General features: G+C 45.2%; 1 protein-coding gene across 1 annotated transcript in view; it reads left to right on the forward strand.

Moving 5' to 3' along the window:
* LOC124776227 (glutamate receptor ionotropic, kainate 2-like) overlaps positions 1-17,018 on the forward strand; it is a 276,490-nt gene that overhangs the window by 166,192 nt on the left and 93,280 nt on the right. Inside the window, exons 9-11 of the mRNA XM_047251084.1 lie at positions 405-623; positions 10,354-10,563; positions 16,412-16,496. Coding sequence (XP_047107040.1) covers positions 405-623; positions 10,354-10,563; positions 16,412-16,496 — 514 coding nt within the window. The remainder of the gene's footprint in view (positions 1-404; positions 624-10,353; positions 10,564-16,411; positions 16,497-17,018) is intronic.

Raw genomic sequence — 17,018 nt, forward strand, 5'->3', positions numbered from 1 at the left:
CTCGTCACAATACGCCAGTCACTACTCTTGATGAACTGTGGTGACATGGGCAGCTGTACATGTACACGCCATCCAAGCTCTGTTTCACTCAATGCCTCGGCGTATCAAGGCCGTTATTACGGCGAGAAGTGGTTGTGCTGGGTACTGCTTTCTCAGGATTTATGCACCCAAATTGCGTGAAAATGTAATCACATGTCAGTCCTAGTATAATATATTTCTCCAATGAATACCCGTTTATCATCTGTATTTCTTCTTGGTGTAACAATTTTAATGACCAGTAGTGTATATCAGTTGACATAAGGTTCGTTGTGATAAACTTATGAGGTTGTACAAAATTTGACCTTACGCTGTCACTGTCTGTAGTCTGGAAAAGGTTCATCTTGTGTCTTACTCTATCTGAGCAGATGCGACACGAAGGTATTTCTGGAGAAATTAAGTTCGACGCGAGAGGTCGGCGAATGGGCTTCGAGCTGGAGGTGCTGGAGCTGTCAGCGGCTGGCTTCAAGAGGGTCGGCACCTGGACGCCGGAGGAGGGCTTCCTGGGTACCAGAACGGAGACGCAGACGCTGGAGGAGACGCAGAACATCATCCAGGGCCGGCACCTCATCGTCTCCTCTAGACTGGTCAGTACTGGGGCACCGCCCGCACGTGTAGGACTACTGCCCTACTGTAAGCTTAAGCAATATCTGCAGTCCTGTGTTGGTCACAGTTCTCAAGAATTGTTTTCATAAAAAATCTGTAATTTGTATAATTATCCATGTGAAGCTATATCTAGGTTGTACAGACTGCACAAAAAAGCTACCCATATTGTTACAAGGTCTGGTACTGATCAAAACAAAATAAAACTAAAAAAGTTATTCACTTACACACACACACACACACACACACACATATATTATATATATATATATATATATATATGCATGCCATTCCTTTGCAACTCTGCCTGAGTGTCCATACAAGATCATGAAGCCTATTAATACCCTGAGATACAAGCCCAGACACTGGATATGAACAATTACTAGCGTGATCTGACATAAAATTGAGCATGCATACGGCAACGATTGCACAAAGGGCAACGAAAGGAAGAGGACAGGGGGGGGGGGGGGGGGGGGGGGGGCGAGGGGGTCCGAAAGTAGTGGGTTTTCAGTTACATCATTAACCGTTAACCTCGTATCACACAACCACAGGTGACTTAATATCTTGTCTTATAAGCTCGATTCGTCTGTTGCATACACTACTCACTAGCCTGAAAATACATTGAGGCCACACAAGTCGTGGGATAGCTATAGGTATCTCGTATACAGGTGGCGATAGTATCGCGTATACAAGTTACAAAAGGTCAGTGCATTTGGCGGAACCGTCATTTGTACTCAGGTGATTCATCTGGAAAGGTTTCCGACGAGATTATCACCGCGCGATGGGAATTAACAGGTTTTCTACACGGAGTAGTAGTTGTAGCTAGACGTCATTTCGGAAATCGTTAGAGGATTCAATATTCCGCGATCCACAATGTCAAGAGTGTGCCGAGAATATCAATTTCGGACATCTCTCACCACGGACAACGCAGAGGCCCATGCCCTTCAATTAAGGACCGAGGACAGCGGCGTTTCCGTAGAGCTGTCAGTGCTGAGAAACAAGGAAAACTGTGTGAAATAACCACAGAAATCAATGTGGATGTATGACGAGCGTATCCGTTAGACAGTGCTATGAAATTTGACGTTAATGGGGTATGGCAGCAGACTATCAACACCAATGCCTTTGCTAACAGCACGCCATCCCTTGCTGGGCGTCTCCTTGGCTCGTGACCATATTGGTTGTACCCTAGATGACTGGAAAACCGTGGCCTGCTCAAATGAGTTCCGATTTCAGTTGGTAAGAACTGATGGTAGGGCTCGACTGTGGCGCAGACCCCTCGAAGCCGTGCACTGTTCAAGATGGCAGTAGCTCCATAAATGTGTGGACTGTGTTTACGTAGCATGGTCCAACTGAATTGATCATTGACTGGAAATGGTAATGTTCGGCAACCTGAAGACTATTTGCACCAAATCATGGATTCATGTTCCCAAACAATGTTTTCATGTCACCAGGCCACACTATTCTCAACTAATTTGAAAAATACTCTGGACATTTCGAACGAATGATGTGTCCACCAGATCGCCCGACTTGAATTCCATAAAAAGTTTATGGGACATACTCGGGATGTCAGTTTTTGCACAACATCCTGCACCAGCAACGCTTTCGCAGTTTTGGAGGCTGTAGGGGCAGTGTGGCTCAATATTTCTGCAGGGAGGTTCCAGCGACTTATGGAGTCCATGCCACGTCGAGTAGCTGCAGTATGCCGGGAAAAAGGAGGGTGCGACGTGATATTGGGAGGTATCTCATGAGTTATCAACTCAGTGTAGTGAACTTGCTTGGTGAAGGCGAAAGTTTACTATGGTGCCGTCTCCGCAGTTGTGTAACTTCTCAAACTTCTTTACAGATGCCTTACATGGACTTACTGAAAATCCTTGCAAAAAAAATAAATAACGCACTGCAATGATGCGTTGCACCAGTCTTGATCAGATTGGAGTAGAAGTAAATGGTGCACATCTTGTCTGATGCAGATATTAAGTATTCAAAACATAGAATTGCGGTATGCATGGTATAATTTAGTGAACAAAGAAGGTGTAAGACAATGAATTCGAGAAACTCAAATTATGAAAAAAATACATGAACATATGTGATGACCAAGTCAACAGTTATACACTCCTGGAAATGGAAAAAAGAACACATTGACACCGGGGTGTGTCAGACCCACCATACTTGCTCCGGACACTGCGAGAGGGTTGTACAAGCAATGATCACACGCACGGCACAGCGGACACACCAGGAACCGCGGTGTTGGCCGTCGAATGGCGCTAGCTGCGCAGCATTTGTGCACCGCCGCCGTCAGTGTCAGCCAGTTTGCCGTGGCATACGGAGCTCCATCGCAGTCTTTAACACTGGTAGCATGCCGCGACAGCGTGGACGTGAACCGTATGTGCAGTTGACGGACTTTGAGCGAGGGCGTATAGTGGGCATGCGGGAGGCCGGGTGAACGTACCGCCGAATTGCTCAACACGTGGGGCGTGAGGTCTCCCACAGTACATCGATGTTGTCGCCAGTGGTCGGTGGGAAGGTGCACGTGCCCGTCGACCTGGGACCGGACCGCAGCGACACACGGATGCACGCCAAGACCCGTAGGATCCTACGCAGTGCCGTAGGGGACCGCACCGCCACTTCCCAGCAAATTAGGGACACTGTTGCTCCTGGGGTATCGGCGAGGGCCATTCGCAACCGTCTCCTATGAAGCTGGGCTACGGTCCCCGCACACACCGTTAGGCCGTCTTCTGCTCACGCCCCCAACATCGTGCAGCCCGCCTCCAGTGGTGTCGCGACAGGCGTGAATGGAGGGACGAATGGAGCCGTGTCGTCTTCAGCGATGAGAGTCGCTTCTGCCTTGGTGCCAATGATGGTCGTATGCGTGTTTGGCGCCGTGCAGGTGAGCGCCACAATCAGGACTGCATACGACCGAGGCACACAGGGCCAACACCCGGCATCATGGTGTGGGGTCGATCTCCTACACTGGCCGTACACCACTGGTGATCGTCGAGGGGACACTGAATAGTGCACGGTACATCCAAACCGTTATCGAACCCATCGTTCTACCATTCCTAGACCGGCAAGGGAACTTGCTGTTCCAACAGGACAATGCACGTCCGCATGTATCCCGTGCCACCCAACGTGCTCTAGAAGGTGTAAGTCAACTACCCTGGCCAGCAAGATCTCCGGATCTGTCCCCCATTGAGCATGTTTGGGACTGGATGAAGCGTCGTCTCACGCGGTCTGCACGTCCAGCACGAACGCTGGTCCAACTGAGGCGCCAGGTGGAAATGGCATGGCAAGCCATTCCACAGGACTACATCCAGCATCTCTACGATCGTCTCCATGGGAGAATAGCAGCCTGCATTGCTGCGAAAGGTGGATATACACTGTACTAGTGCCGACATTGTGCATGCTCTGTTGCCTGTGTCTATGTGCCTGTGGTTCTGTCAGTGTGATCATGTGATGTATCTGACCCCAGGAATGTGTCAATAAAGTTTCCCCTTCCTGGGACAATGAATTCACGGTGTTCTTATTTCAATTTCCAGGAGTGTAGTTTAGGACAACATCAAATCACAACATCTAACATCCCTCCCTAGTAAAAAGAATTTTATAAGTAGTTTAGAAAAAGATTAGCAAGGGAGAGAAACTGCTGGTAAGTCACTTGAATTGACGGATGGTTAACCAGGAGATATTTACCCACCACCACGGGTTCTGAAGCAATTGAAAGCAGCACAACATCAACCAACGCAAGTCCAATGCACATAAAGTGACGCGAAAGGACACGATTTTACGTAATTTCAACACTCTCCCAGTTTTCTTATAATACACTGGTAACCAAAGTTAAAGCAACACACCACCATTTCCCATTCCTATGTCTAATTCCCGATATAATCATACGAACTGTGAACAGACGTCTGTACAAACGTATTGTGCACGGAAGATGGCATGCCGGTCAACGGATAAACATACCAACGATGACGTGAGGGCACCTATCGAACGGGATAGTGTTTGCTGGGTAGTCCAATATCCACAGTCACTGTGTACATAGTCACAGACGGCGCACAGAGAAGAATCCCACCACACTCCCTGAGGCGAGGGACTATAGGAAGGATGGAAGCAGGACAGTTGATGGGGCCCGATGGCTTAACGTGAATCGTCCTGTTGTTTCTCGGATGTGGTGACAGTTTACAGAAACCGGAACTGTATCCCGAAGACCACAGCAGGGCCGACCACGTGGACATCAGAAATAGAGTACCGTCGGCTGTAAGGGCACGAGGGTATCGCCTCAATACTGCACGGCAACTGACATCTGACCCAGCAGTATCCACTGGACTTGTTGCATCGAGGCAGAGTGTATACAGAAGGCTTCAGCTGACTGGCCTTTATTGTTGGAGACCTGCTGTATCTGTACCTCTGATGCGGCTTCACAGAAGGGACGATTTAGACTGGAGTCGTTAACATGTGACATGGACGGTCGGACGGTGAACCAATGTTATTTTCACAGATTAATCCCGATATGGCCTGGAGAGTGCTTTCGACGGATTCGCATCTGGAGGGAACCTGGAATAAGATTTGGGGACCCAGACATTGTGGGAAGGGGCCCATTAGGATCCCTAATGATGTGGATAGGGATTGTGTTGACCAACCGAAAATCTCTTCATGAAATTGTATGGGTGAACTGACAAGGTTTACCTACTGTCAGGTATCATGACGAGATCTTGGGACCTCATACGAGGCTGTTACTAGATGCTGTGGGCCCAGACTTCGTACTGCTGGAAGATAATTCTCGACCTCACAGAGCAAGGGTGGTTGACGTTTTCTTGGAAACGGAAGATACTGCAGGCATGGGGTGGTCTGCTCGCTCTCTCGATTGTAATCATATAAGGCATGTCTGGGACGCACTAGGGAGGCGGATTGCATTACGTCAGCATCCACCATCCACTCTCAAACACTCGCTAGCAGCTATGCGCAAAGAATGGGCGTTATTGCCTCAACATGAGATTCATGACCTCATTCGCAGCATGACCCATCGTTGGCAAATCTGTGTGGGTGCTAGAGGCGGCCACGCTTCATACTGATCACATTAACAGTACTCTGAATGTGTGTGCAGACGCGTTTAGTTTGAAAAAAAAAAAAAGAAACGAAGAACTCTTTGCCTATACTTATGCGTGTGCAGTTGATTACGTTCTGTGTTCTGTACCCTGATTCTACTTTATTATCACATCTTTGTACTGTTTCGGGCAAAATAAACGCAACCTTCAAAATTTCCGTTTGTTGCTTCAATTCTGAAAATCAGTGTATGAATAGAACCCGAATGCCCGCAGCTTACTGCAATATCATCATTCTGCTGAAAGTTTCTGGTCGAAATCGCCCGTATCACATACACAAAATAGGTGTATTAACTATTTCTTCTCCGTTCTGCAGCCCTGGTTGAGGGACAAAACGAAGTCCTCCCGTGTTACAAACTGTACGAGGAGAACAACGGAAATAGGCGCACTCGGCGTGCATCAGAGACTGTCAAGCCATCCCCCTGAGACTGAGAGTGGATGACAGACACTAGCTTCTTGAAAAATATACAACATTTTGTATCACATGCTCACTGTTCAGAAGACTTTCTTTCTTGGTATTAATTGACAATCATAGTTCCCATTTATCCGCTGAAGTATTAGTTTTTTGAAAGGAAAATTGTGTTACAGTTTTGTCTTTTCGAGCTCACTGTAGCAACAAACTACAGTCCATAGAGAGAATTGCTTATGCCCCCTTTAAAAATTTTGTAAACTCAGCGTGTGATGCATGGGTGGCAGCAAGCAAGCGACGAATGATAATATACGACCTTCCAGGTATTGTGAAAATTGCACTGCCAAACGCATTTACACCCAGAAATACATTGGCTATATTCAAAGTGCAGACATCTCCCCCTTAAACAGGAACATTATCAATGATAGTGACTTCCTGCCTTCATACTCGTACATAACAGATACGCCGAATCCTAATGCCATTGGTTGTGGTTTAATTGACTGTTCACGAATACAATGGCAGGCCTATGCTGTCAGCAAGCGCGCTCGTTAAATTAGACGTCACAGCAGCCGACGAACCGTGCTTTCCAACGCCTGAAGAAGTCAGGCCATTTTAGAAATCTCAATAAAGAAGAAAGACAGTCAACGAACGAAAAATAACTTGAGCAGTACTGACAGACACTCCAGTGAAAGATGTATTACAGCGCGAACAACAAGCCTCCACAGACAGAAAAGAAAACATTTTAAGGAGAAATATGAATATTCCGTGTAAAAGGAATTGGTCGTCATAGTTAAGACAAATCATATGGTAAAACTTCTCAAATAAAAGCACAGAAAGAAATTAGGCATTCGTAAGAACGTTCTTCAAGATGAAGGAGATGAGGACGAGGATGCCCTGTGCCTTAGATTTCTTAAACAATTTTCTCAAAGCAATCCAAGAATGGATTCAATGCACAAGTTGTGTGCTCATCTGTCATTTGTTAAAAATTACATGAAATAACATTTTTATGGATGTTTGAGCTGTGAAGACATCTATCGAGCATTGAGACGAAAACCGATGAAAGTCTGGACATATTATTCTTTTATTATAACAATACAAATTAAAGACTGTAAAGTTTGTCGTGCATTTGCAGGAATTTGTATTAAAATAAAGAGTAAGTTTTAAAGCCTATATATTTTCAGTTAAATTCAATGATAAAGTTAAATGGACCAACTTGCTCTCACTGCTGGGCTAACTTTCCCCTTGAATGGGGCAGCTTAGGCCATGTGGTATTACTGGACTAAATATTTTTTGCATAAATAGACAAATAGTGAGAAGCCTTAACTACTTAGTGTTAAAGGTGCTGAAACTATGTACCAGTGTTTCCACATAAGAACATCAACAGAAGCAAAGCTGGAAAAAATCAAGAAGAAAAAAATAGCGCAACCTGCTCCGCTCCTCCATAATGCTGTTACGTTGTACAGTGAGGTGAGGAAAGTCGTGGGATAGCGATACGCACATCTACATCTATATCCATACTCCGCAAGCCACCTGACGGTGTGTGGCGGAGGGTACCTTGAGTACCTCTATCGGTTCTCCCTTCTATTCCAGTCTCGTATTGTTCGTGGAAAGAAATATTGTCGGTATTTCTCTGTGTGGGCTCTGTTCTCTCTGATTTTATCCTCATGGTCTCTTCGCGAGATATGCGTAGGAGGGAGCAATATACTGCTTGACTACTCGGTGAAGGTATGTTTTCGAAACTTCAAAAAAAGCCCGTACAGAGCTACTGAGCGTCTTTCTTGCAGTGTCTTCCACTGGAGTTTTTCTATCATCTCCGTAACGCTTTCGCGATTACTAAATGATCCTGTAACCCAAGCGCGCTGCTCTCCGTTGGATCTTCTCTATCTCCTCTATCAACCCCATCTGTCATGGATCCCACACCGGTGAGCAGTATTCAAGCACTGGGCGAGCAAGTGTACTGTAATCTACTTCCTTTATTTTCGGACTGCATTTCCTTAGGATTCTTCCAATGAATCTCAGTCTGGCATCTGCTATACCGACGACTGATTTTATATGGTCATTCCATTTTAAATCACTCCTAATTCCTACTCCCAGATAATTTATGGAATTAACTGCTTCCAGTTGCTGATCTGCTATATTGTACCTAAATGATAAAGGATCTTTCTTTCAATGTATTCGCAGCACATTACACTTGTCTACAATGATACTCAATTGCCATTCCCTGCACCGTGCGTCAATTCGTTACAGATCCTCCCGCATTTCAGTACAATTTTCCAATGTTACAACCTCTCGATATACTACAGCTTCATCCGCAAAAAGCCTCAGCGAACTTCCGATGTCATCCACAAGGTCATTTATATATATTGTGAATAGCAACGGTCCTACGCCACTCCCCTGCGGCACACCTGAAATCACTCTTACTTCGGAAGACTTCTCTCCATTGAGAATGACATGCTGCGTTCTGTTATCTAGGAACTCTTCAATTCAATCACACAATTGGTCTAATAGTCCATATGCTCTTATTTTGTTCATTAAACGACTGTGGGGAACTGTATCGAACGCGGAACTCAAGAAACACGGCATCTACCTGTGAACCCGTGTCTATGGCCCTCTGAGTCTCGTGGACGAATAGCGCGAGCTGGGTTTCACACACACATTTACAGATGGCGATAGTACACGAGGTATAGACGGACACAGCATTGGCAGAGCTGTCGTTTGTTTTCAGGTGACTCGTGTGAAAAGGTTTCTGACGTGATTATGGCTGCACGATGGGAATTTTGAACGCGGAATGGTAGTTGGCTCTAGACGCATGGACATTCCATTCTGAGATCGACAGTGTCAAGAGTGTTTCGAGAATACCAAATTTCAGGCATTACCTTTCACCACAGACAACGCAGTTTCTAACAGCCTTCACTCAACAACCGAATGCGGCGGTGTTTGAGTATATTTGTGTATATTTGAGTATATTTGCTATATTGAAATAACCGCAGAAATCAATGTGAGACGTACGACGAATGTATTCGTTAGGATAGTGGGGCGAAATTTGGCGTTAATGGGTATGACAGCAGGCGACCGACGCGACTGCCTTTGCTCACAGCACGACATCACCTGCAGTGCCTCTCGTGGGCTCGTGACCGAATCGGTTGGATCTTAAACGACTGGAAAACCGTGGCCTGGTCAGAGAGTCCCGATTTCGGTTGGTAAGAGCTGATGGTAGGGTTCGAGCGTGGCGCAGCCCCACGAAGTCATGGAATGTGCAAGCTCGTGGTGGTGTGGTGGTGGCGGCTCCATAATGGAGTGAGCTGTGTTTACATGGCATGGACTGGGTCCCCTAGTCCAACTGAACCGATCATTGACTGACTACTTGGTAATATTCGCAGCCATTCGTGAATTTAGTGGGCTCCATAAAGGTGTGAGCTGTGTTTACATGGCATGGAATGGGTCCCCTGGTCCAACTGAACCGATCATTGACTGACTACTTGGTAATCATTCGCAGCCATTCATGGATTTAGTGTTATCAAACAATGATTTCATGTCAGCAGGCCACTATTGTTCGCAACTGGTTTGAAGAACAGTCTGGACAATTCGAGCGAATGATTTGTCCACCCAGATCACCTGATATGAATTCTATCAAACATTTATGAGACATAATCGAGAGGTCAGTTTTTTAATAACATCCTGCACAAGCAACGCTTTCGTAGTTATGGACGGCTATAGATGCAGGCAGCATGACTCAATATTTCTGCAGGGGAGTTACAACGACTTATTGAGTCCATGCTGTGTCATGTTGCTAAACTGCGCCAGGCACAAAAAAGGTGGTCTGACACGATGTTAGCAGATGCACCTGACGTTTGTCTCCTCAGTGTATATGCACTGCCGTGACGTAATTCGAGAAAAAAATTTGTTTTGCGAATAGGTGCATATGAAGGCAGAGCTGGTAGTCCTCAAATCGACAATGCCAAAAAATATTAAGAACCATCGTTGCAGCGAGAGGCTAATTTATTTATAATTTCAGTATCCACCCTTCTCTTCATTCCCAAATACTCCTCATCCTTTCCCTGGAAAATCTAACTGCTCTTTTTCGTTATACCCTGAGATAAACCCTTGAGATCTACCTGTTTTATCACCTGTAACCTACCGCACTTGCTCCATACCGAATGTAGTCCCCACCCTACTATCTAGCCTTTACCAAATGGAATTTTGTCGCAGGGCCCGCCGTACCTGAGGGAGAAGCCGCCGACCAGCCCCCCGCGTGTCGGCAACGACCGGTACGAGGGCTACTCGATGGACCTGATTGCTCAGATCGCCGAGATTCTCAACTTCACGTTCGAGTTCAAGCTGGCGCCCGACGGAAACTACGGCAGCAAAGACGAGAAGACGGGAAACTGGAACGGCCTCGTCGGCGAGCTGATGGCAGGGGTAATGCCATCCTGAAGCAAGTCTAAGCTGGTATACTGACGAAGCTACCATTCAGAAACAGAGAGACACAAGATACAAAAACTACTCGATCTTATTTGACTGCACAATAGCATTTGCTTACAAATAATCACAAAATATATTTGTAATTAACGGAAAGCTGCGAGAGACGACAACGATATTCGGACAACATAAAAAACAGTGTTGTCGGCTACAGGTAGGCACACAAACTTACATCCCTCAAGCCACCGGACTGCCATCAGAATTTATGTATTTTTAGTGCCAGTCTTTCTGCCCTAATTCCCGTTTTCAATTATTTCTGATACGACTGCATGAAGAGATTATTTTTTTCAATTCCGTTTGCGTATTATTCGTTCAGTACCAACGTATATCCCAATTTTCCGTAACGTGTACTACCTAGGAGAAAGGAAGGGAAAAATGTTCAAAGGTGTGTGAAATCTTATGGGACTTAACTGCTAAGGTCATCAGTCCCTAAGCTTACACACTACTTAACCTAAATTAACCTAAGGACAAACACACACACCCATGCCCGAGGGAGGACTAGGACCTCCGCCGGGACCAGCCGCACATGCCATGACTGCAGCGCCTTAGACCGCTCGGCTAATCCCGCTTGGCAGGAAGGAAGGGAGAGAGGAGGGTAGGGAGGGGTACTTTAAGCCCAACACAAAAGAAATTAGAAAATAAATAAATTTCGTTACATGCCGTTAACTTTATGATCAACATACTTTTAAATAAATACTGATGTACAAGCAGCGTCCGGAAAGTGAAGATATCCTTTTTTCACGATCATTGCAATACCAAATCTTTATCCTTTATGTGTACACCATTTGTAAGGGAATTTTATGACCAACCCAAAGAAATTTAAAATTGTCGTTGACTTTTATTCGCATGTTTGTGTGTGTGTCTGTGGGTAAGAATAGGTCCTGAATCTGAACACATGATGACATTTGTCGTGAAAAGTCACATTCTCAACTTATAAGACTTAAATTTTGGGCTAAGTTTTACTGAAAAATTTAAAACGATTAGGGAATCTGGTATAAGAATTCATTAAAAGCTTTAATTTTTTTTCAAAATTTTAAAATATAAAGTACATCACAAAATTACGATATCTTCAAAAGGTAGGCAAATGCGCCCCCCCCCCCCCCCTCTCCTCTCGCCCACCCTTGGTATTGTGTATTGTGACGCTTAATACTTGTGCTAGTACACGGACGTTTTGTAAACATACGAATAGTAAGTCCGTCTTAACTTCGCCCACTATTTCTGACCAATATACACGGAATATCCACTTCGCAGCATTTTAAACTAGTAATACGACATCGTTTACAAACTACTTAGACGCATTGAAAACAGTGTCGTCTGTTATAGCTAAGGTTGACAAGGTTGGCAGCGCCGAGAAAGCTGTCGGTATCGAAAGCAGCTACTTCCGTCAGACACGGCACCAAATGTCTTCTTGAGGAAAGCAATAAATAGTCTAGAAGTTAGTAATGTTGTTTACTAACTTAATGATCAAGGACTTGGTAGCAGGTGATCAACTCCGATTTTTATACGGTGGAAAGGACTGGAACGCCGTCAGGTCACCTTCTTGAGGCCAAAAATGGGAGCTTCTAGAATAAATAAGAAGCAAAACCGAAACACGTCGAAATGGCACCAAATCGAAAGGCTCGGAGCTTCGTCGTAGTTCATTTGGTCTCTCGACTTCATCTGAATTGTGCACCACTACGATTAGACTACAAAAATGTGAAAAATCATAGTTCTTCACACACACACACACACACACACACACACACACACACATACATAAATACATATACTCAGAGAGAGAGAGAGAGAGTGAGAGCGCTATGGCACGTTCATGACGACAGCAGTTAGCAGTAGTTTTAGTAACAGCAGTTTTAGAAATTTTATTCGCGGAAGCACCAGCGATTTTCCCTTTGTTGAAAAAGTGTAACGGAGTTCACTTAGCTTCGTGAGGACATTTGGAAAACTGTGTGAGAATACGGGATTCCTCGGCAAACTTCAGCAAGGAAATCATCTCAGGTACCATGCGAGTAACACCATCAACTTGAAGCTATATTTTGATAAGATTCTAACCTGACGAAAATAGGAAACTTGACGACCTTTACTTCAAGACAACGAAGTAGCTGCTTGAAGGATAAGTATGGTTCTGGTTTTGAAATTCGTGATTGATCGCCAGGTAAGTGTTGTGCCAAATATGTGAACCCCCGTGCTGCCATCCTACGATATCTTAGAAACATCCAGCGGTCGGTAATTCCTTAGGTAGTCCCAACAACTTTCAATGGAATTACTTACATTTTTCATTTAGCTCTTAAAACAGTAACGGTTTTGATGACCTAGCTAGCTTTGTAAATATTTGTGATGCATCAGTTTTCAGTGTGGGTATTTCAATGGTGCAGCGGGAGATTTCGACTGCCTTGTACAGTCCGAGGGTCTGGATACTGGTCTCAACTTTCAATTCACAAAAATGATAAAGAAAACCTGGTTATGACAGAAGTCATCGCGATAGTTTCCTTGAGAGCAACAAATTTCAGGGAGGATCATCGACTCAAACGACGACGTGGCCAGTAATAACTGATATCACTTTTTTTTAGAAACAGTTTATATCTAAGCCCTTCTGTACGTGGTGGTGGCGGCTTTCGGTACTCAGACACTCCTGGAGATGACGTTGAGGAATGAGCTGAGGTGTTATGAAGGCTGCGTTAGGCTCTGAAGCCCAAGTGTCAGATGCAAATTATTAAACAGATAAATTGATAATATACGATATACACCTGTTATTGTTTGCTGTTATATGCATAATATTTGTTATCTTCTATTCATGACGGTACCTGTAGGAGTGAATCACATTGTAGTGCGTTTTATTGTTTGTATGTACTTCATCATGACTTTTATTTATATGAACATGTAATCACGCCCAAATTGATATTGACATTTCGATTTCTCACTGTACTACTTGTCCTCCAGTGATGATGCTTGTAATAAGTAAAACCGGTTGATAAATAAGGATGCACATGCACAGCTGAAGGCTCAAGATGCTTTGCTTCAAATATCTAATGGATGTAAGCAGTTACTTTATAAAGTTCTTAAATATTTACTTATTTATTCGTTGGCTCATGAGCTTATGCAAGACTTTCTAGGTGACGATATGTCAACAGCTTGAGTGCAAATTATCTCAAGTGTAACTGTTGTAGTATAAGTCACTGTATTGAGTGCATGTTAACTGTAATGACTGTAAACATATGTGTAAAGTACACTGAAGATCCAAAGAAACGGGTACACCTGCCTAGCCCCGCGAGCAAGCACAAGTGCCGCAACACGACGTGGCATGGACTCCACTAATGTCTGAAGTAGTGCTGGAGGGAGTTGACACCATTAATCCTGCAGGGCTGTCCATAAATTCGTAAGAGTACGAGGCAGTGGAGACCTCTTCTGAACAGCACGTTGCAAGGCATCCCTGATATGCTCAATAATGTTCATATCTGGGGAATTTGGTGGCCAGCAGAAGTGTTTAAACTCAGAAGAGTGTTCCTGGAGCCACTCTGTAGCAATTATGGACGTGTGGAGTGTCGCTTGGTCCTGCTGGAATTGCCCAAGTCCGTCGGAATGCAGAACGGACATGAACGGATGCAGGTGATCAGATAGAATGGTTACGTACGTGTCACCCGTCAGAGTTGTACCTAGACGTAACAGGGGTCCCATGTCACTCCAGCTGCACACGCCCCACGCCATTAGAGAGCCTCCACCAGCTTGAACGGTCCCCTGCTGACATGCAGGGCCCATGGATTCATGAGGTTGTCTCCATACCCGTACACGTCCATCCGCTCGATACAATTTTAAACGAGACTCGTCCGACCAGGACATGTTTCCAGTTATCAATAGTGCAATGTCGGTGTTGACGGGCCCAGGCGGGGCGTAAAGCCCTGTATTGTGCAATCGTCAAGGGTACACGAGTGGTCCATTCGGTCTGGAAGCTCATATCGACAATGTTTCGTTGAATGATTCGCGCGCTAACACTTGCTGATGGCGAGCATTGAAATCTGCAGCAATTTGCGGAAGGTTTGCACTTTTGTGGCGTTGAACGATTCTCATCAGTCGTTGGTGCCGTTCTTGCGCCGTCCGGAGTGGCCGTGCGGTTCTAGGCGCTACGGTCTGGAACCGAGCGACCGCTATGGTCGCAGGTTCGAATCCTACCTCGGGCATGGATGTGTGTGATGTCCTTAGGTTAGTTAGGTTTAATTAGTTCTAAATTCTAGGCGACTTATGACCTCTGAAGTTAAGTCGCATAGTGCTCAGAGCCATTTGAGCCATTTGCGCCGTTCTTGCAGTATCTTTTTCCTGCCTCAGCGATGTCGGAGATCTGATGTTTTACCAGATTCCTGATATTCACGGTACACTCGTGAAATGGTCGTACTGGAAAAGCGCCACTTCATCGCTGCCTGGAAGATGCTGCGTCCATCGCTCCTGCGCCCACTGTAACACCACGTTCAAACTCGCTTACCTCTTGATGACCTGCCACTGTAGCATCAGTAACCGATGTAACAATTGCGTCAGAACTTGTTGTCTGATATAGGCGTTGACGACCACAGCGCAGTATTCTGCCTGTTTACATATCTCTGTATTTTAATATGTATGCCTATACAACGGCGTTTAACCTGCACTGCGTGGAATGTGTAGTTCAGGCTGCAGGTGGTTCTGGTGTTTCTGGCACCATGATTGGGCCCGTTCATTTGGCTTACCATGAACATGAACGAGGAAGTTTATATCCAAGTGTTTGCCATTCTTCTACATTTCCATGTTGAGTACACTGCAAACAGTCCCATCTTCGCTGGAAGATGATCGGATGGCTGTGCACATAAGTTATAGGGCTGAAGAAGATTCACGCACTCTGTTGAACATCCACTGTTGCCCAAGGAATGGAAGGGAAATGAGAAGGTGAAAGAAGAAAGGGGGAGGGTGAAGGAGGAAGAGGGGGAGGAAGGAAGGGAAAAGGGAGAAAGGAAAAAGTGGAAGCACTAAGGGGGAAACGGAGGAAACAGAAAGGGGGAAAAAGGGAAGGCGAGAAGGGAAAAGGGCAGTGGAGGAGAAAGAAGTGGGAAGGGGCAAGGGGGAAAGGGAAGAAGGGGAAGGGGTAAGGGGAAAGGAAGGAAGGGGATGGGGTAGGGGGAAATAGAGGAAGGGGAAAGAGAGAGGGGAGGAATTGGGAAGGATGAAAGGGAGGAAGGGAGAAGGGAAGAAGGTGAAAGGACTATGGGGGAGAGAGGAAGGGGAAAGGGGTAAGGGGGAAAAGGAGGAAGGGGAAAGGATAAAGAGAAAGGAAGGAAGGGGAAGGGGAAATGGAGTGGAGGAGGAAATACAGAAAAGGAAATTGAACTGAAATTAAGCAGAAAGTAAACTGGATATGCTGTGGGCACTCCAATCTTCCAAAATAACAACAGCCGAATTCATAGGGCTGCACACGTGAGGTCTGGAGTTGATGCACTCGGGCACCCTGTCACGCATTGACTCATCCTATAAATCATGGACACATGAAGAAACTTGTGCTCTTCTTCACTGTTTTGAGGTCTTTGTCAAGTCGAGAGGCAGTGTCACTACAGGGTTATATTGCTGGCTCCTGAGAACGCCTAATGTTTGTTCGGTATGTTGATTTGTGTACGGATATCTCACACTGAAAGATATCCACCATGAGAGCGATTCAGGGTAGTGTCAAGCTGTACATCAAGTCGATGCCATTTTTTTCTTTTGCTGTTGTGGAAGCAGCTATTTTCCTCATAATTACCTCTCTTTATTCAAGGTGTCGACGTCAATTTCTTTTCAGAGAGCAGACCTGGCTATCTGCGACCTGACCATCACCCAAGAGAGACAGTCTGCTGTGGACTTCACGATGCCTTTCATGACCCTTGGTGAGTAGACATTTGGTCGTGTGACCTTAACATAGGAATCTACAACATAACGAAATTGTTTCACTATGGAATTTACCTGCAATGCTCGCTAGAACCCTACACAACTCTAGCTGTTTCCTTATTTATTTAATCAAACAATGGAAAATCTAGGGTGGAATAAAACAATATTATGAGAAGGAACGTTGCTACTCACCACATAGAAGAGATGCAGACTCGCAGTTAGGCATCACAAAAAAACTCTCACACTTAAAGGTTTTGGCCATTAAGGCCTTTGTCAAGAATAGACACACATACGCACACGCATACACACACACACACACACACACACACACACACACACACACACCGTAAACGCAACTCACACACACGACTGCAGTCTCACGCAAGTAACACCACACTTTTTTATTTATTTAGTTATTCTAATTAAATCTCGAACATTTAGCTAGAAAATAGTCTTCTGTTTCATAAATATGACAGTGTTCTACTGTATAATGATCTTCCGCTAGTGAAAGCAACACTGGG

This window comes from Schistocerca piceifrons, chromosome 2 (assembly GCF_021461385.2).
Source record: "Schistocerca piceifrons isolate TAMUIC-IGC-003096 chromosome 2, iqSchPice1.1, whole genome shotgun sequence".
NCBI classification, from domain to species: domain Eukaryota; kingdom Metazoa; phylum Arthropoda; class Insecta; order Orthoptera; family Acrididae; genus Schistocerca; species Schistocerca piceifrons.